This window comes from Thalassophryne amazonica, chromosome 15, assembly GCF_902500255.1.
Source record: "Thalassophryne amazonica chromosome 15, fThaAma1.1, whole genome shotgun sequence".
In the NCBI taxonomy this organism is placed as follows: Eukaryota; Metazoa; Chordata; class Actinopteri; order Batrachoidiformes; family Batrachoididae; genus Thalassophryne; species Thalassophryne amazonica.
In genome coordinates this window covers 5,529,108-5,556,780 of record NC_047117.1, presented here as the reverse complement: position 1 = coordinate 5,556,780, position 27,673 = coordinate 5,529,108, and the positions used below count along the sequence as shown (strand labels likewise).

Genomic DNA, 27,673 nt, shown 5'->3' with positions numbered 1-27,673 from the left:
ATGCAGATGAGCTTCCCTGAGACGGTTTATCACAGTTTGTGCAGAAATTCTTTGGTTATGCAAACCGATTGTTTCAGCAGCTGTCCGAGTGGCTGGTCTCAGACGATCTTGGAGGTGAACATGCTGGATGTGGAGGTCCTGGGCTGGTGTGGTTACACGTGGTCTGCGGTTGTGAGGCTGGTTGGATGTACTGCCAAATTCTCTGAAATGCCTTTGGAGACGGCTTATGGTAGAGAAATGAACATTCAATACATGAGCAACAGCTCTGGTTGACATTCCTGCTGTCAGCATGCCAACTGCACGCTCCCTCAAATCTTGCGACATCTGTGGCATTGTGCTGTGTGATAAAACTGCACCTTTCAGAGTGGCCTTTTATTGTGGGCAGTCTAAGGCACACCTGTGCACTAATCATGGTGTCTAATCAGCCCCCTCGTCAGATTTTCATTGTCTGAGAAGTTGCTGAGAGACTGGCGCTGTGCTTCAAAATGTTTTCAAAAACTGTGAGGCACATCCGAGTGGACACCATTCGAGAAATTTAGCTGGTTTTCGGTGAAAATTTTAACGGCTGATGAGAGATTTTGGATTGTTTCTATCGCTGTAAACCTCCAAATTTAAGCCTCTGTTGACCCAGGACGTGAGAGAACAGAGAACTTTCAGAAGAGGTCGGAATCAGCAGTTTATCCATACATTCCACTGTTAAAGGAGACTTTTTTAATGAAAGACGTGCGGACGGATTGGCGTGTCGGCTTGCAGCCGGCGCAGCGCGCCCGCCACAGGAAAAACACCTCCGTTGGAAGCCTTAAGGACAAGTTGGAACATGCCCTGCTGTTAAACAATTTCTCAGATACTCACTCAACTGAAAGCCATCAAACGCCGCCTGGATTTTACAAATGGTTATCAACACCGAGGTGCCAATCCGTCCGCACGTCTTTCATTAAAAAAAATCTCCTTTAACAGTGGAATGTCCGGATAAACTGCTGATTCCGACCTCTTCTGAAAGTTCTCTGTTCTCTCACGTCCTGGGTCAACAGAGGCTTAAATTTGGAGGTTTTCAGCTTGAAACAGGATGACAACGTCGCCTCGGAGCGCTGCGCGACGTCCTGCTCCGTGGGAAGTCCTTACAGCGATAGAAACAATCCAAAATCTCTCATCAGCCGTTAAAATTTTCACCGAAAACCAGTTGAATTTCTCGAATGGTGTCCACTCGGATGTGCCTCACAGTTTTTGAAAAAATTTTGATGAAGCACAGCGCCAGTCTCTCAGCAACTTCTCAGACAATGAAAATCCGACGAGGGGGCTGGACCACTCCTCCCACAAGGCGTGCTCACAGGCGAATGACGTCACCGAAAGGCGTGGAAAAACTCACGCATGCGCACGAAGGTTCAAGCTTGGCTGACGTAAAAACATGAATCAAATCCATATAGTTTTTAAAAAAATAAAACTGTTGGTTTCTTTTCTAATAGACCTCGTAAAAGTGTCTTATCGTAGCGTTCGTGTGTATATGCACTGTAACGCCTCAGCACACGAGCGAAGTTACGATATTCTTCAGAACGACAATATATGCAACATGCATCCAGTAGCATACATGCTGTCATAGACAACTGCCTGTAAAGTTTTTTGGCAAGTTATAACTTTCTAAACAGCGTAAACTGTAATGAAAGCCGCTTCATTTTTGCGGTTCTTTCGGCACCATGTTTGTTTTTTCCAGAGACAGCGGTACGCTCCTCCTACCCTCCAAACGGAGTGTGCATCCAGATTCACTCCATTTGGAGGAGTTTGTAGCCCTCCGCCTAGCTCCAACAAGAGAATTGAGACACCCCTCTGTCTCTCGTGCCCGCACAAAACGGAGAGGAAGGGATAAGGGGAAGGGCCAAGGGGTAGAATTGAGACTCAGCCTTACTGTTGTGGAACAGTTCACTGACATATAAGTTAATGATGATGCTCTAGTTTTTTCTAAGTTGTGCCCACTTGTTTAAGCATTTGAGAGGCTGAGTGAGCATACGGAATGTCTAACCTTGCAAATTTACTGGATGAAGATCAAGACACTAAGACTGATTTGACATCTCTGGTACATGACCTCCCTGGAGAATGTCACATCAGATGAGATAACTTGGCGCGTTTGCATGAACTCAATCCAGCACACAGTCATCTTGTTGCTGAGAATGTCTGCAACTGAACAAGGTAAAGGTGATGCCCACATGACACCTGGCTATGACAGTAACAACTGGACAGCTACTTTTGTCAGACAGAGATGAACAATAGATTTTTTTTCAAGGTGTTCGCCACTCTGAACTCCGGGTGGTTCTATGATGTGGTGGAATCACCAACAGGCAGTACCAACACATTTGTAGACCTGATATAATAGATTTTTGCCACACCCACTTCTCCTGTTATTTATTTTAAATGCCAGATGCTGATCTTGTTGCATCTCCAGAAGATGTGCAAGAGGATTGTAGCACAGGTGAGCTTTGAATGTTCCATCACATATTGATGGGTGTCAATGCTCTCGTGACCCTCATAGTGATCCTTAAAACACCAGCTGGTGTTTTAAACTGACACAAACTGGCAGAAAACAGGATGAAGAAAAAAAACAAAAACAAAAAACTATTGCCACTATGACTAACACTACTACAATTAAACATTTATTTAAACTCACTCTTGCTGAGGTAGACGATGAGCTGGTAGATCAGAGTGATGCAGCTCTCTGACAGCGAGCTCCCAAACACAGCACCTTTATCTGCAGTGAATAATAGCAAACATTCAAATTTAAGAGAACAAATCTGTTTGATCAAATTTAAAAATTATTTGATAAGAATCTTAAAAAAAAAGAAGTAATTTCCCTGTGTATGCTCAGAAACTAAATAAATATAAGGCCTAGTTCAAAAATAATGAAGCCAAAGTGTGACATAACCATCAAAATTTAAAAGTGTTTTTTTTGTGTGTATGTGTGAAATGTTATCATTTTAGGTATGGTTATATATCAAAGTTTCAATATTTCTATTGGTCTCGGTTCAGTCATTGCTAGAAATTATCAGTGCATATATACTATAATGTGCTAGAGCGTAATGCTGGCGACGACAGTTGGAGGTATCTTCTTTAGTCTGCAGAAGCCTAAAACAAAGAAATTCTGTCCGTTAGTTCCTGGTATTATTGAACAAGTAATATAATTATTCTACTGAAGCAGAGTAGGAGATATAGCTAAGGTTTTAACACAAATAAATCAAGGACTTATTCTCAGCGTTACGCTTGCGACAGTTTTACCTTGCTTTAGAAACATGATGTTTTTTTCTAGGAAATGACATTTCTACCTTTACAAAAAGGTATTACTGAGGTTAGTATGAAGCACAAACAAACAAAACAAATTGACAAAATACAAGGTTATTTTTTTAACATTCAACTTTAAACGATAATGCTAAATATCAATGTCACACAAAATTGATGAAAAAAAGTGCTATTTTTTGAGTAAATTTTGTGCATATCTCTGGAACCGTGTGGAATTTTTCCATGAAATTTTCAGTACCTGTCAAAGAGACTATAGGCAACTCAGATAAATCTGGATGGTGCTAAATAAAACAATGGCTTGTTCATGACAAATGCAATGCAAATCAGCAGTTAGGCTTCATTATTTTTTTAACTAGGCCATAACACTGATGATCTACTTTCTTGTCAAGTATGTGGACCCGATGTTCTCCAAGCTAGATGATTTTCCAAAATTTTGCAAATATCAGTGTACACAAGCATTACTGGTAATGGTAGTCATTTAATCCACTTCTGACCTTTGCGTTTGAGGAAGTTAAGGGAACGAAAGAATCCTCCACCAATTCCACCTGTTGGAGTTTTGGGGCTTTCTTCTCCAAGGAGTTGGGCAAATTCTGTCCCGGGAAGATCGATAAGACGAGTCACATTACTCAACACCAGTTCGAGAAAAACATCTGGATTGTCGTGGCGAAGTTTCTCCACAAAAAAATCCGGATTAAAGATGATAGGTGGTCGACCAAGATGAGATCCCGTAGGTGAGTCCTCACGATCGATCACCATACTGTTCACTTGTCCTCTGAAGGGTGCAAACAGATAGGACAAGAAGTTACTCTGTAAGGTTATGAAAAGATTTCCACTTATAGACTGGCATATAAGTAAATTCATGGTTTTATCTTAAATAACCAGTGCACCTAATTTTCTGACACGATGGCAGAGGTCTGACACATTTGTTTGTTCCAGTAGAGTGGAAATCTTCAGATAATCCTGAGACATGGTCAATGCATTTGAATTGATGACTTATTTGACTTTTACCTTACACATTTTGCAAGGCAGCAGTTCATTTAACCACCAGGTTTGGTTGAAATTGCTCTGTAATGTCACTGCAGACAGACTCAACAGGGAAAATTACAATTAAATAAAAACATGTTTTCAGTACTTCAGTTTTAACTGATACAGTGTGATGTAACAGATACCCATGACAGAGAAAATATGGTCACTGCAACATAAAAGACTTTATTCTTGTTTACTGGTTTAACTCTCACATTATCAGACAAACACATGAGAAATTCAGACAGCATATTTCTGAAAAATGCCTTGAGTATATTCACTGAATGTTTCAGATTCCACTTTCAACCACAACTGCAACTAGTGATAACGTTCATGATATCTATTTTTAATAAAAAATGATCAACTATCTTTATGAAACAGCATAAGAGGAATAAGCAGTGAGTGAGCGATGGCTTACTCATTGCTCACAGACACACACAGTCAGTGAATGCTGTCCAGGCGCTTACTATGCCAGTGAATAAAGGCTCCATTTGTATAAAAAAAAAAATAAATAAAAAAAATCCTAGTAATAGAACTATTATTATGTTACCTTTATTCAATCAAAGAATGAGATTAAAAAAAATGTCAAAATTTTCTGGCATTATAAACACCACAGAAAGTTTTCATTGACAGTTAATCAAATTTCTGCATGAGGATGTTTCTGGAGATGAACAATTCCTTTTATTTTTACCTCTTTTCTCTCAACACAGTCAATAATAAAGACAATCATCAGCTGCATTAAACAACCATAAGTACACTGTATATTGTACTGTATGATTAAAGGTTTGACAAAAAAATGGCACCCAAACAATAAGTTTTCTATTTTTTCTCAAGGGGAACATTAATTATCTTGTCCCATCTCATTAAATAAGAGCTGCTGCTTTGGTTTGCTTTGCACACTGATGAGTTTAGAACAGAACATGAGTCAAAGTCATCTTGGACTCAAATAAACTGAGGCAATGGGTTTCTCTTGTGACACTTCTGTAAAATGTGTGTGGTAGGTATATATATATATATATATATATATATATATATATATATATATATGGGTCGGTCACAATCAGGGCTATAGATACAAAATATAGATGTTATCATATCAGAAACACTAAATCTTATGTCATGAAGATGTACTTTTGCTTTCAGCATCTGAATAAGAAAAAAAACTTCATGTTGCTGAAAAAATGGTTTGATTAATCCTAATATTTATTTATTTTAAGTTATGAACAGAAACGTGGTGCATTTTTAAATGAAATTAGGCGTTATTCTGTGTCACTTTAAAATTGATGCAGCATGTTTTATTGTATAACAATAAAGGTGTGGTAGTCTTTTATGTAAATGTTTTTCTATGATATAAACAAATATCTGTTTTCTATTTTCAGAAAATGTCATCAATTTCAGGTGATCCGAGAGACAGCTACATAGTTTCACAGAAATGAGTTACACCATTGTAAAATTTCATTTTCAAGACAATATTGAATGGAAATGCTGAATGAAAACAATAAAAAGTCGTCCTTTGGTCTTTAAATAATGTTATTTGAAGTCTCAAGGGTGTCTAAAAAAATAAAAAGATTTAATGCGGCCAGAGCAATATTTTGTTTTTGGTGATGATCACACTACATGGTCTCAGATGTTCAGAAAATCCTGTAGAGTCCGTGACATACCTATATTTAAAAACTAGAAACACTCAGAGAGTGCAAACCTCCGCCAAGGCCATGGGATCACTGACGCCATAACATCTACACGACATGGAATCATTGAACCTAAAAAAGTCTAATAATGATGTTTGCTCAGTAGTAAAAAAAGTTTAATCTGCTGTGACTGGATAGCATGTATCCTTAGCACCTGGCATCACAGTTTATTGCAACTTGCACCTTTCCCAGAAGCTACTGTCATCTGAGCACTGATATTGATATTGCATGTGCTTATAGACAAAAACAAATGACAAAATTCAATTTATTATTCAACTAAACTGCAAATATATGAATTTTTTAACATTTATGAAACACTTCTCTAAACAAGGCCATAGGGTCACTGACCCTAAAGAGATTCCCTCCTTGGCACAGTGATCTTTTCAACAATTCAGTGTTACAACCAAAACTATGATACATACACTTTTCTTTCCTTTATATTTGACATCCTTGACCATGAAAACATACCACTAGAACTTGGAATCACTTTTATGTCTTTATTAGTTGAAAAGTTATTGTATAAAAACGATTTTCAGTAATGGCAGTTTTCTTCTGGCTCTAGCTCCATAACATTTGAAGCTACATCAAATCTGATGACACCTTACTGAATCAGTACAGATTCAGCTACAATTTGGTGTTAGTTGTGCATCTCTAGCTTCATTTGTCACCTCACACTGACACATTTTCTATTTTCCCTATATATATTTTTTTTTTTGCACATTCTGGATCACCAGATCCGGAATCCGGATCCGATTATCACCAAATTTTGTTGTTTGATAGAACATTTGACTATGTTACACCCTAATTTTTTCAAGCCTTTCTGCCTTGTTTTTGTGGAGTTAGAAACTAGAATGTCAAAATTCCCTCTATCCTGCAATGGTGAAGAATCCTTTAAAAAATTCCTGGATCCGGAGCACCACTAATATTTAATCACTTGTTCCTCTTGTCATTTCCAACCACTCCACAAAATTTCATCAAAATCCGTTCAAAACTTTTTGAGTTATCCTGCTGACAAACAAACAAACAAACTCAACCGAAAACATAACCTCCTTGGCGTAGGTAATAATAGCATGGTGAATGTAACTTAGGTAGTTTCATTGTCCTATGTTAGGATAATTAGAGGATATAAGTTGAATGGAATAAATAATTAGGTCTTATACCTGTTATGATGAAGGATATAGGTAGCACAGTGTCACGGACTCTACACACGTAGAGTCCGTGACATACAGTTTTAAAATATTACATGATTCTATGAGTATCCATGATGAAGTGCTCTATCTATATTGAAGAATACAGTTTGTTAAGCCTTATAACCAAAACATACCAATTTTTTTTAAGTAAATAGTAAAATAAATGACTTATATTAAGGATATCCTTTCTATTGTAGAGTCTGTGATGGTCAAAATGTGACTTTGCCTCTTCGTCTTAATATTGTCACCAAAAAAAAAACAAAAAACAATTGGCTAGATATACATTAATAAAACTTGGGATTATATTGCACTAGACACTGGTCTTCATAATGAGTCACAATTCAAAGAAAAACACTTTGATTTTTGTCTTAAGGTGACACACCTTAAGACACCTTGATTGTGACTGACCCGATAGTAAGTCCCTAAGGCTGCTCTCTGGTTTTCAGTCGGGGTCGCCACAGCAGATGATTTGGCACAAGTTTAATGTGCACTCAACAAAAATATAAACGCAACACTTTCGGTTTTGCTCCCATTTTGTATGAGATGAACTCAAAGATCTAAAACTTTTTCCACATACACAATATCACCATTTCCCTCAAATATTGTTCACAAACCAGTCTAAATCTGTGATAGTGAGCACTTCTCCTTTGCTGAGATAATCCATCCCACCTCACAGGTGTGCCATACCAAGATGCTGATTAGACACCATGATTAGTGCACAGGTGTGCCTTAGACTGCCCACAATAAAAGGCCACTCTGAAAGGTGCAGTTTTATCACATAGCACAATGCCACAGATGTCGCAAGATTTGAGGGAGCGTGCAATTGGCATGCTGACAGCAGGAATGTCAACCAGAGCTGTTGCTCGTGTATTGAATGTTCATTTCTCTACCATAAGCCGTCTCCAAAGGCGTTTCAGAGAATTTGGCAGTACATCCAACCAGCCTCACAACCGCAGACCACGTGTAACCACACCAGCCCAGGACCTCCACATCCAGCATGTTCACCTCCAAGATCGTCTGAGACCAGCCACTCGGACAGCTGCTGAAACAATCGGTTTGCATAACCAAAGAATTTCTGCACAAACTGTCAGAAACCGTCTCAGGGAAGCTCATCTGCATGCTCGTCGTCCTCATTGGGGTCTCGACCTGACTCTAGTTCGTCGTCATAACCGACTTGAGTGGACAAATGCTCACATTCGCTGGCGTTTGGCACGTTGGAGAGGTGTTCTCTTCACGGATGAATCCCGGTTCACACTGTCCAGGGCAGATGGCAGACAGCGTGTGTGGCTTCGTGTGAGTGAGCGGTTTTCTGATGTCAATGTTGTGGATCGAGTGGCCCATGGTGGCGGTGGGGTTATGGTATGGGCAGGCGTCTGGCATTTTGAATGCACAGAGATACCGTGACGAGATCCTGAGGCCCATTGTTGTATCCATACATCCAAGAACATCATCTCATGTTGCAGCAGGATAATGCACGGCCCCATGTTGCAAGGATCTGTACACAATTCTTGGAAGCTGAAAATGTCCCAGTTCTTGCATGGCCGGCATACTCACCGGACATGTCACCCATTGAGCATGTTTGGGATGCTCTGGACCGGCGTATACGACAGCGTGTACCAGTTCCTGCCAATATCCAGCAACTTCGCACAGCCATTGAAGAGGAGTGGACCAACATTCCACAGGCCACAATTGACAACCTGATCAACTCTATGCGAAGGAGATGTGTTGCACTGCATGAGGCAAATGGTGGTCACACCAGATACTGACTGGTATCCCCCCCAATAAAACAAAACTGCACATTTCAGAGTGGCCTTTTATTGTGGGCAGTCTAAGGCACACCTGTGCACTAATCATGGTGTCTAATCAGCATCTTGATATGGCACACCTGTGAGGTAGGATGGATTATCTCAGCAAAGGAGAAGTGCTCACTATCACAGATTTAGACTGGTTTGTGAACAATATTTGAGGGAAATGGTGATATTGTGTATGTGGAAAAAGTTTTAGATCTTTGAGTTCATCTCATACAAAATGGGAGCAAAACCAAAAGTGTTGCGTTTATATTTTGTTGAGTGTGTGTGTATATATATATATATATATATATATATATATATATATACACACACACACACACACACACACTAGGTGTAGCTAATTAATTCCAATCCAAATACTCCAATTGCCCATCAATACTAGTACAAAAAAAATCATCGATTTTATTTTTATTTCTGTTACTCTCAAAGTAAAACATCTAAAATATGCTGTGTTCTGAGCTAGCTTTAGCTAAGCGAATTTACACGGTGACAGCCACGTCACTTAACACAAAGTTTACAATATCACACCTTAATTTGCTTGAGTTCTGCTACTTCTCCATTAACGTAGTTAACTGTACAAACGTATATCTACCGATATCAAGTTCTTCTTACCTTTTACTTTCTATGTTTTCATCGACATCGTTCTCCGCGGCCATGTTCGGTTTGAATCCTTCAGGCCCCGCCTACCTTACCTACCATTGGTACGTTGTCAAACATGGGCGTGACAAAGCGGAACTGATTTCCGTGCGTCTCAGTGTGATTGGTCGGTTTGAATTGGCTGGTTTACTCTATGAAGCAGTGGGGTTGACCGGTTACCGCCTGAGGGGATCATTCTTTAAGATTATGATGTTTTTAGACAGCAGAACAGCAGCGGGATGTGTTTGACATATCCAATGATGACAGTTTTCAGTGTCGAATTTTACAGCAACACTTGAAAGTGCTTGAAAGCAGTTATTTGTGGCAAATAATGTTTAGAAATCACAGATTATAAAATATTTTTGAGCTGGTAGCTCAGTGGGCTTGGAGTTAAGCAGGGGCAGATCCAGGATTTTGTAAAGGGGTGGGTGGATATGTTGTGCTTCCCTAGGGGTATCTGGGGGCATTCATTAGAGGTGGGCGGATTGATCCTAATATACCAATGCTGGTATTGATATTGAACGATCCTTGTGTAAAAAGATCGATACTCAAGCTTTTTTTCTCTCCAACACGCACTGACTGCTGTGCACGAAGATTCATCAAAGTCTACTCTCTGTAAGAGTACCGCTGCGTCACACAACACGGAGCAGCGCATCCTCCATCCTCTGGTCTTTTGTTGTTGCACCACGTGGCTCAGCGGCGCCAGCCAACAGCCATGAAGGTAGGCTCAGCCTGGCCCGCCCACTCAGCGCTCTCCTCGAGTCAGTCCTCTACCTCAGTGTTGAGTGATATTTTTTAAACAAAAATGTTGACTGTGATAAAGTATTTTGTTGTCATGTACAATGTTTGGTGAAATTCTATCCTAGGTCTTTTGGATCCATGAAGCTTAAATATCAAAAAGTATCGGTATCGATATTGACGATACTGGGCCTGTATTTATCGGATCAATACTAAAATTCCCGGTATTGCCCACCTCTAGCATATTGAGATATCCCATAATCTCTTGCGCGCCAGGGAGTCGCTGCAGTCAAAACATAGAGAATCCTCATGATGTCAGTTGTAAATGATTATACTACAAAAATGTATTTTTTGGCTTTTCATCACGTTAATAAGAGACTGCTGCATTATACCCTGAAAACAATAAATAATCCGTGTCTGCTACATTTAATCTGCGTGGAATTTAATAAACTAAAACTGAATTTCAGACATATTATATATATTAGTCTGGAACAAAGAGGACAAACAGTGTTGTGGAAAGTAACTTTGACAAGTTATTTTAGTTGCTTTATGCAGTTACTTCATTAGCAGCTTTATGCAATTACTTTATTAGAATCTGCAGAAAACTTGCAACTAATAAGGTAACGAGTAATCTAACTTGGTTACTCGTAAGATTGAGCAATCAGAAAAGTAACTAATAGTTTCTTTTCTGAGTACTAAATCTTAAATATAACCAAATTAGATTATGAGTAACTTTATTAATTACATTCAGCAGCTGCCGACAAGGTGTCCGCAGCTGCTAATGAAGTAAATGTAAGAAGTAACTGTAAAGATTAACTAATGAAGTAACTTTCCAGAGTTACTTTCCCCAACACTGGTTGTAAAGGACAATAATCAAGACGTTAAAGAGCAAACTTCACTTTCCCCCAGAATGACATGATCAGGAAGCGATTGTAGCTCACAGCTGCTCCCACTGAAAATAACGGAGAGACAGACTGTGATTCTCGCATGTTTACATAAAACAAATGCAATAACGTCTATAAACCCAGAGAATATAGTCATAAGAGTTTTAGGCACAATATAAAAATAGTTTTATGTTGTGATGTTAATGGTGTTGTCCGTGTGCAGCGTGTTATGTGTCGGACGCGGTCGGAGCACCGACCCAGCGTTTGACAGGACCCAGCATGAAATAAGCAGAGCATGGTTCAAACGATAACAGAATTTAATAATCATAATAAGTGCAGTGATAAACAACCAAAAATGTCCGCGGTCTGGTGAGGTGAAAACACGGCGCGCTCTCAGCAGCACAAACGGTCCGGAGCCACAGCAGTTCGGACCCAGGGACCCCGCCAACACCCCCAGGTGGCCGCGACAAACCGAGTCTGAAGAAAGAAAACATGAGGTGAGTCCAACACTCTCCACCCAGAGAGACACAGCTCAAAAGGTGCACACAATCAGCAAACACTTCCTGGCTTAAATATATATCAGCTTCTCACCCTGCAGGCACGGAACAACTCAGTTCAAATCTCCACTGCAGCAGAAGCTGATTAGACAATTAGCATAACGTGACAGCTCAATAACACAAGGTGTGAGGGACACCAAATCCACTGTCATTGCTTCATAAAAAGTCACCAAAACCAAATTACCTCAGGAAGTGTGCTGAAGAGCGTGAGACCTCACCCAATCCTCCTTCACAGACTGTGGCGTCAAACCTGGAGCGGACTCTGCATCCGTAATGGTGAGATTGTTCTCCTGACGTCGATCTCACACGTCTGCTCACAAGGTCGAGTCTCTGGCAATCACACACTGTGCATTCAAGGTTTAAATGCAGCAATCGCTGATCAAGACAGAATACACCACAGCTGTGAGTCCTGATGACCTGCATGTGAAAACAAGCCTCAGGTGTTCAGGGTGAGGTCCTAATGCTCAGCCACTCAGTCCCGAATGCATACCACCTGGTGGGAGAAACAGAAACCAAGCCAGCCAAACACCCCAGCACACAACACAGCGGTTAAAGTGCAGCGTGATCAGTGTCTCAATACAGTTCTTAATGTCACTGAGATCTCACAGCACGGCGACCTCTTCAAAGTTTTGCAGGATTTTAAACCTTAATAGGGCGAATGCCCCTCAGAACATTTTTAATTTTTAGCTGCCATTTCTTGCATTTTGGTGCATATTTCACTACAAAATACAACCACAGAGAAAAGATACATTATAATGCCAGTGTTTAAACTGAACGGTGAAGTACTGAAAGAAGATGACTCATGTAGATACCTCGGACACATAATCAGTAATGACCTTGATATAGCCAGACAATGCAGGCAGCTATATACTCAAGGGAATATGATCCTATGCAAATTTCATATGTGTAATCTTGATGTTAAATTAACCTTGTTTTGTTTCATACTGCTCTCCTATGTACACAGCTCAACTTTGGTGGAACTACAAGAAATCATCTATAAACAAACTGTATGTGTTCTATCATAACATTTTTAAATTATTCATTGGATTTCCCAAATATGAACGTACACAGTCTTTAATATACAGTGTTGTCAGGCTGTGATCAGGAATTTGGTGTATCAGTTCATGCAGAGTTTAGACAAGTCTGTGAATCCCATCATATGTGCTATTCTTGACACCATCTTAAAATACAGGTCCAGGATTAGGACCCACTAGTTACAGATGTTACATGCAAACTTCTCTGTATGATTTTGTAATGCCCAGATATGGACCTATGTACATATCATGTATCTATGTACTCTTGAGTCTGGAATAAAGTCATTATTATTAGAATGGCTAGTTAGAATTCTAACAATAACATTACTGGCATTACTGGCAACAGTAATGGCAACATTATTGGCAACATTAATGGCCTAAGGAGTGGGTCACACCTCTGAGTCTGGTCTGCTTGAGGTTCCTTCCTCAGTATCGACAGAGGGAGTTTTTCCTCACCACTGTTGCCTGTGTGCTTGCTCTAGGAGTTGGTAAGGTTAGACCTTGCTTGTGTGAAGCGCCTTGTTGTGATTTGGTACAATATAATTTAAATAAATTAAATACATTGAATTATTATTATTATTATTATTATTATTGTAACCTGTTTTTTATTTATTGGAACTTGTACTGTACACTCTTGAGTGTGATGCTGTGACATTATCATGACAAGTAATAGAAAACATTTGAAATATCTGTGGCTAACAAACATGAACACCCTTGTTACACCTTGCTGAATCATGTTAGGCTGGTACAATGTATTTGAGTCACTTGTTGCTGAATAGAGGGTTCGGGAACAGCATTCAGTGGATTTTATTTATTTATTTATTTATTTATTGGCCTTGGTTACCAAACCACCCAAACCCCTATCCCGCTGAGCTCGATCCAGCTGATTGTGAAAAAGACGTGTCAATAGACACTAAACCTGTTTTTGATTGTCATATAGCAGAGACAGTTAAAACAGCAAACTGTGTTTATTTGGGCTTTTTTCTAAGCCTTTTAAGTTTAAGGATGAGACTTCTTCAGTTATTTAAATTCAATTTATTTTATTTATACAGCATCAAATCACAACAAAGCTGCCTTGAGGTGCTTCACACCAGTAAGATCTAACCATTACCAACCCCCTGAGAACACAGGTGACAACGGTAAGGAAAAACTCCATGTGATGATACTGAAGAAGAAATTTGGCAAATAAATAAATAAAAAACTTAAATTACATTGTATAAATCATTACTTTTTCCTCATCTGGAATATTCCAGCCAAGTATGACGCCTTTTACAGCCAAGCAGGAAACAGCAATCGAGAAAGTCCAAAGGAGACTTACCAGAATGGTTCCAGGACTATATGAGGAGAACCTAAGGCACGTTAGGCTTCCTAGTCTATCATCATCATACTGTGATGTGAGTGAGACTTGAGTCCGTCTCTGACTTCTTCCCAGTAAATTATGCCATCCTTCGGGGATGCTATATCGGGATCCAACTCTGTCCAATGCCTGTGTGTTCTGGATTATGGGTAAAGATGTGGAGTACAGTGACTGTGTCATTTGCTGATCACACTGTGATCTTTATTTGATAAATCATACCCTGATTGTAACACTTGAGAAGCTGAGTGAGGAGCCACACTGTCTTAGTTTGTAATTCCCTTCAATCAAACTCCATACTCTCAGCAACTTTCTGGACTCAACCATCAGACGTTTATTTGTGTGCGGGGAAAGTGCTGAACTTAAGATATTTGGATATCTCAGCATTGACACTCATATCTCTGTGACCTTAGATACTTTGAGATTGAGAAGTGCCAGGGAAGCATTATGTAACATTGAGTTTGCTGGATAAAGGTTTTTCTCAATGCAGATATTGTTGAAAGAGAACAAAACTCCCAGTTGTAGGGTCCTGGAGCTTCCAGTCTTACACCAGAAAGAAAAGTCTAAGTTGGATTTGCATGATTTAAATTATGTTTAATTAGACACATTCTTGTCATGTTCAGGCAATGTACATATTTAAATCATCTAAAATCATGTAAAACCAACTTTTTTCATTGTGGTTGTGAGACTCTAATGGCAAACAAGTGACCAAAAGTCATGACTGCGGTTGGGTCATAAGTAATTTGACAATGGCACATTTTTTGTAACCTCTGCACACCACCACATGGAGTTGGAACTTGTAGCTTCTAACAAACAATTTAACAAACTGAAAAATCAATTTGTGCTTTTACTGCAGATGTTTAGCTTTAATTCCAGGGGATAAAAATGTAAGTCCCTTTGGCTTCTCTCGTTTCATTCCAGGTTGCCACAGCAGATCCAAGGTCGACCTGCATGCTGATTTGGCAGAAGTTTCCTGACTGATGCAACTCCACATTACAAGGAGAATGGGCGGGGTGGCCTTGAACCACAAACCTTCCACTCTGGAAACAAGTGCATTTAACCACTTTTCTACCTATAAAATATGTAAGAATTATGGCCATGTATGCACATCACCCATGCATTTTCTGAGCCCATAAGTTAATAGGAAAAAAAAAAACCCTAAATATAAGTTTGAAAAATTACAATTCCACGCTTTTATAGCCAATTTTCTTTGAATAAGTCAGAGAATGGATACATGAACATGTGTTCCTTCGAGCCTATTTACATGAAAATACAAACAGTATGAGAAAGAAGGACTGTGCAAGAAGGAGACTTTTGAGGGAAGCCACCCAGACAACGCTGACTTATTGGCTTCTATAGATGTCCCTAGTTTCTTCTACTGGAGAAACAAGGGATGGTGCACTGTTTGTCAGTTGCACCACAAGTCAATACTTCATGGAGGAGTGGAGCAGAGAGGGAGTTTAATATTAGAAAACAGATCACACCTAAGGCCAAGCCTGCCATGTGCCTTCTGGCAATCTGTAGCTGAAACTTTAAGAGTTCTTTAAAAAAAAAAAAAGCAATAAATCAATAAATATATGTATAAATAAAATCATCCTTTCACAGCTGATCAACATGCTGAAGTTATGTTATAGCTGTTGGAGAGCTTTGTGCTCCTAGGGTTCTGTGTCATCACTATTAGTGCTCGGTCATTCAAATTTCAAATTTAAAAATCAAATTTATTAATTTATATAGCTCCAAATCACAACAAGTTGCCTCAAGGTGCTTCACAAACATAATTTAAAAGGCAGAATAAAATGAAATAAAGATTAAAAACACAATGAAAAATTAAAAACATAAGTAAAAGGAATAAAAGAAGTAAAAGGAATAAAAGAAGACACACATTTGTATAAAATGCTAGTGATAAAACAGGGAAAAAAGTGTGTCTTTAATCTAACCTTAAAAGTCTCCACAGAGTCTGATTGTCAGATCTGCACAAGCAGATCATTCCACAGAGCTGGGGCGTGGTGGGAAAAGTTTCTGTAACACACTGACTTTTTATTCATCCTTGGGACGGACAGTAGGCCTGCACCCTGTGAACGCAAAGCCCGAGCCGGTACATAGGGCTTAACCAGGCCGGCCAGGTAGAGGGGTGCCAGACCATGAACAATTTTGTAGGCCAATAATAACACTTTAAAATCTGATCTCAAAGAGACCGGAAGCCAGTGAAGGGACGCCAGAACCAGCGTAATGTGGTCAAACCATCTACTTTGTGTCAGAAGTCTGGCAACAGCATTTTGAACCAGTATAAGACCCCTGATGCTGGACTGTGGTACCAGAAAACAGAGTATTACAATAGTCCAATCTGGAAGAAATAAAAGCATGAATCAAAGTCTCAGCATCAGCCATAGATAGGATGGGATGAATCTTCACGGTATTTCTTAGATGGAAGAAAGCCCAGTTCCCAATTGATACCGGTACAGTTCAAAACAGTGTAAACATTCCAAAAATTTTGAAGAAATTATTGCATAATAAATTTTGCAGTGCAAATTCTACTAGGATATTCAGTCAAAACAGTGTCAAATAACTCTAAGAGAATTGATTTAACACTATTTTCAGTATGACCTAATAGATTCTGACTTTACTGCAAAATCTATTTTGAGGCAAGTGACAATTATTTTTCCATTGGTATTTGGAGACTATATGCAAACCTTGTATTATGGAAGCATACATATATGACCTTAACAACAATAACAAAAACAGCCGTCTGTCATCATTTCAATCAAGTTTGTCGTTTTTTATTTTGAAGGTCAAAGTCGGAAAGAGGAGCATCTTTTCAAGATGGCGGTTGTGTGTTGAAGCTTTGTTAGCAGAGTCTCAACTTCCTCTAATATCTCATAGAAATGAAACGTCGAGACCGCTGTAGGCGCAGATAAACCTGGAACCGGATTAAAACTGGACTTTGACTTGTTAACCTTTTTAATCACTATTTGACATCTGACGCTTTGCCGTTAGTTCCCAAGGCAACGCTAGCGGAGTTAGCTTAGCTTGCTAACTGGGCCTTTTGTGTGCGGAAACAGTTTGTGTCATTGTGTGAAAAATGTCTAAAGTCCAAATGCTGAGAGCGTTACTGAAGCAGAAACTACCTGCAGATGATGAAGAAGAGATATTTGAGCTGTTTGAGAGAACGATAGCAGAATACGAGGAGGAACTTTGTCGATTAAAAGAGGAGATCGAGCGACAAAGAAAACTACTGAATGCTGTTTACAAGTCCGAAACAGGTTTGTTCTTTTTAAATCTTATTCTCACACTCTAATGAGACGCACATTGTAATCTGTTTGGAGTCTTTGATGAGCACTCAGAGAGACACACACATCAGCCAAACAGTGAAGGACAACATGCAGGAACCCTAAATGGTAAAACCTAAATAACAAAGCGGTAACAACAACATTTACAAGGTTAAAAGTAGAGTAATTATGTGTGTGTGTGTGTGTGTGTGTGTTATTATTCCTAGTCCTACTCCAAGCGTCCAGTCACTTGTCTTAAAGTTGTGTTTATGGATATGGCCTTTCACTGTCATTCATGATGCAACAAGAAAAGCTTCTTTAGAGATTGACGCTGATTTTTAGAGAACATTGCAGCTGGTTGGTCGTATATAATGCTGCTACTGCTTTGCACAACATTGCAAGGTGACGGTCTGGAGCAGGTCTGCCCAAATCTATTCCTGGGTTGCACCTGCAGCAGGTTATTAAAACGGCAGAGAGAGTGATTGGCTTCAATCTCCCTTCTATGGGCACAATATACACCCAGCGCTGCTGGAGAATAGGACAGAGCATTATCAGGGACAAACAGCACTCAGCTTATGCTCTATTTCAGTGGGTGGACTCAGGGTACAGCTGAGACACCGCAGGGCAGTGAATATTAGTGCTTACAGGGCTCGTCTCCACAACAGCTACTGTCAGGCTAGTGGCACAGGACATCATAAAGGGCAAGAAGTATGTCGTTCCAACCTAAAGCTAGTGTGTGCATTAAAATCAAACACATCAAATATGTGTGCAGTGTTTCTGCGGTTACTTTGATAAAGTAATCAAGTTGCTGATTACTCTTTGAAAAAGTACTGATGACTCGGTTTTAAAAGTAACTAAGTTAGATTACTAGTTACTTTATTAGTTGCTTTCAGCAGCTGCTGACAACAACACCCCACCACCTCAACATTAAAAGTTTCCCATTTTGCCAATATTTACTTTATAGTCACCCTATCTCGACTTCAATGAACATAAATACTTGTTTTATAAAAAATAAAATAAAGACATCTTTCTTGACCTCACATTTAACTATTGACAGCACTGTAACAGTAAAAGTTACCATTTCTAACCTACATTGGTTATAAATGTAACTGTTGTATTCTTTCTAACATTTTGCTAACATTTAAATTCTTTCTGAACAATTTAGTTGTTGAAATTATTATTTTTATTATAAGTAGTATTAGTCGTAGTATGTCAGGAAGGGCATCCGGCGTAAAAAAACCTGTGCCAATTCAACATGCAGATCCACCTTGGATTTGCTGTGGCGACCCCAAGTGCAAACAAGGGAGCAGCCGAAGGGACTTACTTACAGTCGTAGTATGAAAAAATGTCTTAAAAAGTGGACCTTTAATCTAGGGGTGTTGTGGGGGACCCCGCCCTCTCCTCCTCCACGGTCTCTTTCCACCTGGATTCGCCCTTAGTTTGCCATCTGAGCACAAAGTATGGATAACGTGTATTTATGAAGAAAACACAACCAGATTGACGGGTAAGAAAGTTTTATCAGCATTTTTTATGTCATGTTGCCCTCAGAAGAGACATTAGTTACATTTTGGTGGAAAAAGAGTGTTGGTATTTGTTGTTAACACGTCACAGATCAACAGTTTTTAGTGAGGATACACAGAGTAACACAGAGTTTAAAAAAAAAAAAAGTAAAAATGTCTTCGTAAAGCTGAGTGCACATGTGCTACCGTCACCGCGCTTCGAGAGAGAGACAATTGTGTTTTTCAACTCGGAGCTGCTGCACAAAATAACAGATGAACAGCTCGCAGCTCCATGAAAGTGGGTGAAGTGGGCAGTTCAGCTGAACCCCAACCTCCCCCTGCTCATGGGGCAGTTTTAATACTGTGATTGACCTACAATACAAAAATAATAGTAATGTGCAGTGACTTGGAGAAGTAACTTTAATCTGATTACTGATTTATGAAGATTAATGCATTAGATTACTCCTTACTGAAAAAAGAGGTCAGATTAGAGTTACGCGTTACCGGCATCACTGAATATGTGAAATATATCTCATACACTATAAATGCAATACTTAACAAAACATGTGCAGTAATTGATGATGGGTGAAACTGCAATATGTAGCCTCACAAAGTACTAGCTGCTCTTTTTAACTTTTCACTTTACAGTGTTGGCCTGTACATATATCTCTATACAATGTATGTTGTTTTTAATTCTCCCCTTGTGTTTTTCTATGTTGTTTCCACTATTTTGTTTTATATATTTGCCAAGTTATTTTTAAGAATATTTGCAAATCAGAAAAACACACAAGAATTCCAGTGTGCTTAAATGCACTTGCACAAATGGCAAATAAACTTTATTCTATTCTTCTACTCACCTGCCCTGAACATTTTTTCAATCGACCTGCTTCACTCACAGCTAGTAAATTTTGATAGGTGTGCTCAGCCAGAGAGAAGCTGAGAAACACCAGAGTTAAATGTTCATTGTGAGTAGAGCAGGTAGACATGAAAACAAACATGCAGGGAATATTGGTCTACACTGGGTTACAAGTGTTGAAGCAACGGTATGAGACATTCGGTACATGTAACAGTAATTTCTTCCACATATTTTCCATATATCAGCGCTGGATGTGGTGAGCCGTTATTCTGTTGTTTTGTGCAGCAGCTCCAAGTACTTTAAAACAGCGTCGTCTGTTTTACGGATGTTTAGCAGTGAGCATAATGGCAAAACAGGGGGAACGTTCTGAAACTGAACAACCAGAACGTGAAACTGAAACGGAAGAACTTGTAAGGAAACGAGGAGCTGTGTCCGTTGTTTGGAAGTACTTTGGGTTTAAAAAGTCCGACGTCGACCAAACTACAATACTATGCAAATGCTGTTGCGCTAAAGTTGTAGCAGCAGGAAGGAAACACGAGCAATTTACTCCACCACCTCAGCTGCAAACATGTCCTGGAATATCAGGAATGTAAGGGTGATTCTTTAACTACGGGCACTATTGGCCTTGTAAATGTAATTTCCACCACACCATTGCCTTACAATATAAAGCGCCTTGGGGCAACTGTTTGTTGTGATTTGGCGCTATATACATGTGCTCTGATGTCACTGTTTATCTCCATAGAAACTACCCAAACAATCTTTCATACAAACTGTTTAAAGGGACATTACAGTGTTGTGGTGGAAATTACGGCAATAGTGTGGGACAACTACATTTTGTTTAAAAAAATCACAACAGTTGTATGACATTGAATACCCCAATTATGTTTTGATTATTTTACTGATATTTATTCAGAGATATTTTAAAACATTAGAAAAAAACGTTTCTTTACCATTCATTTTTATCATTGAAGATCAAAAGTCTGGGTGTGGGACAAGCACAAAACGGCAATATTTGCATATAATGATGCTGAAAAAAAGGTGAAAAAGTCATCATAGACTACTAGAACAAATTTCTTAACACACTTTCATTGTAAAGATAACTATAAAAGTGTGAAATTTCCCCTTTTTTCTGTTTTTCATACAATATGATCAAAGGACATAATAAGTGCCCGTAGTCTAAGAATCACCCGTAAACTACGAGCTTCGTCCTCCTTGTCTGCAGGTAAAGTTAAAGCAAGCTGCACACCTTTTCTGTTTATTTATTTATTTATGGATGATTCCTTACTGAATGTTCAGGGAATAAAGAAGTTTTACTTCAGTTACTTTGGAGTTACTAATTTTACTTTGGAGTTACATGATTCATATAGTTTACATAGTTTACAAAAGATGTTTAAGTTGGAAAAATTGTATAATAAAAAGGTCTGTATTTTGACTACAACAATCAAGCATTCTGATTCCTCTTCATTAATACTAGTGTGGACATTCATTTTTCTACAATATTCGGGTGATTCTTAGACTATGGGCACTTATGTCCTTTGATCATATTGTATGAAAAATAGAAAAAGGGGAAATTCACACTTTTATAGTTATCTTTACAATGAAAGTGTGCTAAGAAATTTGTTCTTGTAGTCTATGATGACTTTTTCACCTTTTTTTCAGCATCATTATATGCAAATATTGCCGTTTTGTGCTTGTCCCACACCCAGACTTTTAATCTTCAATGATAAAAATGAATGGTAAGGAAACATTTTTCTAATGTTTTAAAATATCTCTGAATAAAATATCAGTAAAATAAAACATAATTGGGGTATTCAATGTCATACAACTGTTGTGATTTTTTTTAAACAAAATGTAGTTGTCCCACACTATTGCCGTAATTTCCACCACAACACTGTAATGTCCCTTTAAACAGTTTGTATGAAAGATTGTTTGGGTAGTTTCTATGGAAATAAACAGTGATGTCAGAGCACATGTATATAGCGCCAAATCACAACAAACAGTTGCCCCAAGGCGCTTTATATTGTAAGGCAATGGTGTGGTGGAAATTACATTTACAAGGCCAATAGTGCCCGTAGTTAAAGAATCACCCATTCACTCCTCATAACAGTAGAATACGCCATTCCAAGCCATTTTATTGCAGTAGTTATTCTCTAAATCATTACAAAATAAGGCAAACACCCAGTTGTGCTTGAAAAGAAAAAAATGCTGTCAAATACCGTGAAACCGATATAATTTAGAAAAATACCGTGATATAATTTTTGGTCATACCGCCCAGCACTACATGTATTTATATAAAATTTATATAAGCACTATTAAGCACATAAATGTACCAGTGTCATGATACGTATGAAGTGTTGGCTGTCCGATGATGTGTATCATATCGAGTTCTGAGAAACAATATAGAGGCTAGCAAGGGATTTGTCCTCCAGAAACAGATCTGGCTTAGAGTCGGCCGGTCCTATGAGGAAACCCTGCGATGTGCAATATCACTGTTCAGTATCGCAGTAATGATATGATGGGATAAATGAACAAACACTGATAAACCAACATAATTTCTGGCTCCTCTATTTCCCCTGACATGTTCCAGTTTGACAATAACAGAAATGTTGAATTCCTTTTACCAGCTTCCCACTCTGTCAGAAATATCACACATTTGAAGTTCTATGACCCACATCAAGAAATACAGCATGAAATGACACAATAAAGCCTGTGTCCACAGCATGATGGGTGGTATGGCCTAAAATTCATATTCCAGTATAATTTGAAGCAGATACAGCAAAGGTATATTTTGCAATATTCTTTGCAATAAATTCACAAATTTTAGTATCAGTGTTTATGAATGGGTAACATATTACAATACATAGTGCAAATGCATTGCAGCAGGAAGGTGTATTCTTAATTAAGACATTTTAAATGGCATAGAATACCATTTTAAGAATATTTACTGTGTAAAACTGCAAATATGAGGAATACAAAACCTTTCAAGCAGTGTAACAGGAGCATCATGATCCACCATTTGTAGTCGTCATTCATTGTGCTGTCTGTGTCTTCTGTCATGTCTTTTGTTTTTGTCTGGGCCACAACATGCACCAGCGAGGCATCAAAATGTAAAATGTCACTTTGGTTCATACAGTGGGAATGTCTGCAGTTACAGCTTTAAAAATCCATTTAAAAGACCATAATGTGGCAAACACATTAGTTGCCAGTTTCACCTTCATTTCATTCACAAATTATATTGCTAGTCGGTGACTTGATGAACCTTCAGGCCAGAAAAAACAAACTAAATAAATAAATACATAAAAACTTTAAGTAATACCAACTTAATAAAAATGAATAAATTAGAACGTACACCAAATTGTTGTTTTTGGTGTATGTAAAGTAAGTCCCTTCAGGTGCTCCCTTGGTTTCACTTGGGGTCACCACAGCAAATTTAAGGTGGCTCTGCATGTTGAATTGGCACACGTTTTATGCTGGATGTCGTTCTTGATGCAACTCCACATTACATGGAGAAATGTGGCAGGGGTGGGGTTTGAACCGTGAACCTTCCACACTGAAACCAAATGCAATAACCACTTGGCCACCAAAATGCATTCTGTTCCAGGAAAAGAAAAAAAAATCTGTTCAAAGCAATATTGAAACACCCAATATTGCCATGACATTAATATCCATGCTGAGTGCATGTATACTTTTATCCACACTTGTCAGTCTGTCAATTACAGACTAGGACAATACTGCACAACAAAAAAGGAAAGAGAGAAAAGTGTGGGGGGGGACAGTACAGAATATTCAGAAAAATCTTCAAAAGTTCGAAAATAAAGCTCTAAATGTTCATAAAAAACAGTTCATTTCTAGAAGTTTGTTTAGTTGAGTCAGCTGCATGCCATCGCTGTCTTCTTTCATTTTCCCAGTTTCTGTGAACTTTATCCACAACTGCATACTTTTACAAAATTCTAATTGACAGGTACCTCCTATACTGTATGAGTTATACATTAATTTTCTTTGATTGTTTTTATTGTCTGTGCTGATATTTAGAAGATGAGCAGGAGCTGTTTGTGATTAAAGAAGAAGTCTCCCCTGACCAGCAGAAGTCGAGCTGTAGTGGGGACCAAGAGGACACGGAACTTGCTCACGTTAAAGAAGAGGAGCTGTGGTTCAGACAAGAACACAACCAAGAATTGGAGGAGTCTGACATCATCAAATTCACATACTCTCCTGTCCTTGCGAAGTTTGAAGATGGCGTGAAACCTCATTCACAGCTTTGCCGACCACAAACTCAGGATAATATGGAGACAGAGCATCTAGATAGAAGTTCAGTCGAACAGGGCAAAGCAGAAAATGATTTAGAGGGTTGTGTACAATCAGAACCAGCAAGCAATTTGGATCCAGACAGTCACTTATACTTACATGTGGATGACATGATTTCAGATCCATCTGAAGCAGAGACTGTTGTCAGTGATGTTGATTGGAAAGAGACCAGTGAATCTCAGTCAGGTTTCAATTCTCCAAAATCTGCACCTGACAGCAGAGATATTACTGACACAAAGCCGTTTACATGCTCTGAGTGTAAGAGAGGATTTGGTAAAAGAGACACTCTCATGAGACACATGAGAATTCATACAGGAGAGAAGCCATTTAGTTGCAGTGAATGTGGTAAAAAGTTTGGCCAAAAGGCCAATCTCAACTGCCACATGACGATGCATACAGGAGAAAAACCATTTAGCTGCCCTAAATGTGGTCAAAATTTTCGGCACAAGGGCACTCTAAAGAAGCACATGATAATGCACACCGGAGAGAAACCGTTAAGCTGCACCTATTGCGGTAAGAGGTTTGGCCACAACAGCAATCTGAAGGCGCACATGATAATTCATACAGAAGAAAAACCATTTAGCTGTTCAGAGTGTGGTAAAAGGTTTAACTTCAATAGCAATCTAAAAAAACACATGACAATCCACACAGATGAGAAACCACTGAGCTGCTCTGAGTGTGATAAAAAGTTTGGCCACATCAGCAATTTAAAGGCGCACATGAGAATTCATACAGAAGAGAAGCCATTTTGCTGTTCCCAGTGTGATAAAACATTTGGCCAAAGCAGCAGTTTAAAGACACACGTGAGAATTCATACAGAAGAGAAACCATTTAGCTGCTATGTATGTGGGAAAAGATGTGCCCACAATGGCAATCTGAAGAAGCACATGAGAATTCACACAGGAGAGCAACCATTTAGGTGTTCTGAATGTGGACAAAGGTTTTCTCAAACCAGCAGTCTGAAGAGACACATGAAAACTCATGCTGAGACTAGAAACAATTTAATTCCTCCTTTAGAGGTGATGTAATAGACAGCAGCTCCTTTCCATTAACAGCAGTGGACACAGAAACTGAGACCTCAAGACCCCCCCCCACCAACTTGTAAAAACACCACCCTTCTTCTAAGAAACGAGATGACCAATGCTCAGCCACAACCTCATTTTATGCACCTTGCTAGTCCCCCACCTTCCTTCACAACTTCTTTGACTGCCTTCATGGTACGGATTCAACATATTGACATGATGGAATCATGCAGTTGCTGCATTATTACACCACAGACAACCTGAATTCTTAATACAAGGCGGGATGGATTCATACTTTTGTGTTTTATGTGGAATTCTGACCCAACCACATGAATGTTTCAGCAGAAGTTGAGATGTATCAGCAATCTTTCATTGTCCAATTTTGATGACCTGATGCCTGTTGTAGTCTGTTTTCTGTGCTTAGCTAACAGGACGTGGCACCCATTGTCATCTTCTGCCGCTGTAGCCCACCTGCTTCAAGGTTCACTGTAGACCTTGGAGACGACATTTTGTGTAATACTCAACCAGCATGTCTGCTGCCAACAACCATACTACCTTCAAAGTCACTTAAGTCTCTTGTCTTCTTCTTCCAACTTCCTCTAAACCATGTCTACACGCTTAAGTGTATTAGGTGTCTATGTGATTGGCTCTTAGATATTTGCTTTAATAGTCAGTTGCATAGTTGTACCTTATGACACTGAGAGTATATTTGCTTGTCACAAAAGTACAATTAACATTACCCCATGAATTTTATGTGATTTATAACATGTTTTTTGTACAGCTGTTTACCAAGTCAGCTGTTATTAGTTAATTGGTAATAATTTGTAAATTATGTGTATACTTACAAGGATTTATGCTGTATAATAATTGAACAATTACTGTACTTGTAATAACATTTTTATGGCCCCCTTGGTGTAGGAATTGCAACTGGAAATGTTTTGCATGAAGGTATAAGGTTCGCACATTTTCAGGGATTAAAATTCTCTGTCACTATGACGGATTTCCATGAATTGGTCTGCCAAAAGGCAGGCTTAGCACTGACACTAAATGCTACATATAAAATTTACCACGTTCAAAACCTTCAAACATTGATTTTTAAAATAATGTCTCTGTTTTTGTTTTGTTTGCTTTTTTGTTTTTGTTTTCTCCTGGGAGCAAACCCCTGTCTGTTCTTCTGGGATTCTGGGACAACTACAGTATAATGATAAATTATTGTCTGTTAATGGGAAAGGTTTATGCTAGATGTTGTGATGACTGTGATAAAGCTTAAACCTTGATAGAATTATACCCATAAGTGGTTTTGCTGTTTGCACATTAAGCAGCAACATGATAACAGTTCTTTATCCATGGTGGGGTTCCTTTATTTTCTTCTTTTTTTAATTACAGTTTTTGTCTCTCTCCTGTGCCCACACACACAACCACTTTGGTCTTTGTTTCAGAAAAACAGATTTTCTTTGATCTTTTAGCCATTACTCTGGTGAGGAACACAAACTACAAAGGGATGTTTTGTTACCCTATGGTTAATTGAGGGTGTTTCTGAATGCAAATGGCCATGAATGTGCACAAGCATGGTGTTTTTAGAATGTGTAGGACTGACAGCAGTTGATACTGATATGCATATTAACGGATATGGATTATTGTTTTTTGTTTGTTTTTGTTTTTTACTTACACACATTAAATTTTGCATTTAGAACTGAGGTCTTCAACTCATTCCAGAAAGGGCTGAGACTGGTTTTCTTTGCAGCCATCCTGTCCACCAGCTGGTTTCACTGATTAACGTCACTTTGAGCAGATGGAATTAGTTGATCAGTGAAATCACCAGGTGGTTGCAAAGAAAACCATCCTCTCAGCCCTTTCTGGAATGAGTTGAAAACCTCTGATTTAGAACCTTTTCTGAGCACAGTTTGATGAGTAGCCTGGGTTTTTTTTTTTTCTTCTTTTTTAAATCAGTGCTCTATAGATGTTTTTTTTTTTGTTGTTTTTTTTTGCTTGGGACAGAAACAATTTTAAATGGTCAAGTATTACTTCAGAACACTAACACTGGCCTTTGGCTAAATAGCTGTACAGTATAAGCATATAGACCAGCTAAAAACTCAAACTGCGGAAGAAGGCTGCAGAATGAGCATTGATGAATTCAAAAGAAGAAAGAGTTCAGCAGGCCACAGGTGGATAACCATTTTTATTGTGTAGTGTTTGTAAGTGAATAATTTGTTTAGTAGTGCATTTGATTTTTCTCAGCTGAAATGTTTTCATTAGCTTGCAGAGGTCAACCTTGTTAAACTAGTACAATAGCATACACAATGTTGGGTGTTTAAGGTGTCACAGCAGTAGCCAGTATAAATATTTTCTGTATTTAATAAAACGGCACTGAAACAAATCTTACTTTAAATGTGAAACAGCTATTTAAATTAAGGCGTCACATGTTCAGTGTGACTTATTTATATATATATATATTTTTTCTATCAGTGATGTACTTCATATTTTGACCATCTGTTTATGTGAAAACATGTTTTGTGATTTTTTAAAAA

General features: G+C 38.7%; 2 protein-coding genes and 1 long non-coding RNA gene across 4 annotated transcripts in view; 2 read left to right on the top strand and 1 right to left on the bottom strand.

Annotated features, from left to right (window-relative positions):
* The window catches only part of arhgap19 (Rho GTPase activating protein 19), a 21,532-nt gene extending 11,861 nt beyond the window's left edge, over positions 1-9,671 (bottom strand). For both annotated transcript variants that reach the window (XM_034187934.1, XM_034187935.1), the window contains exons 1-3: positions 9,607-9,671; positions 3,777-4,054; positions 2,657-2,737 (exon numbers count right to left, since the gene is read on the bottom strand). In XM_034187934.1, the coding sequence (XP_034043825.1) occupies positions 2,657-2,737; positions 3,777-4,054; positions 9,607-9,650 (403 nt within the window). In that variant the 5' untranslated portion in view covers positions 9,651-9,671. The remainder of the gene's footprint in view (positions 1-2,656; positions 2,738-3,776; positions 4,055-9,606) is intronic.
* Positions 6,966-27,673, top strand: LOC117525979. The gene is made up of 3 exons (XR_004565179.1): positions 6,966-6,976; positions 9,791-9,797; positions 25,647-27,673. It is a non-coding gene; the product is annotated as an uncharacterized LOC117525979 (long non-coding RNA).
* On the top strand, positions 17,006-25,212 carry LOC117525957 (zinc finger protein OZF-like). The gene is made up of 2 exons (XM_034187937.1): positions 17,006-17,457; positions 23,851-25,212. The coding sequence occupies exons 1-2, from the start codon at positions 17,277-17,279 to the stop codon at positions 25,149-25,151; spliced, it is 1,482 nt and encodes a 493-aa protein (XP_034043828.1). The 5' UTR covers positions 17,006-17,276; the 3' UTR covers positions 25,152-25,212.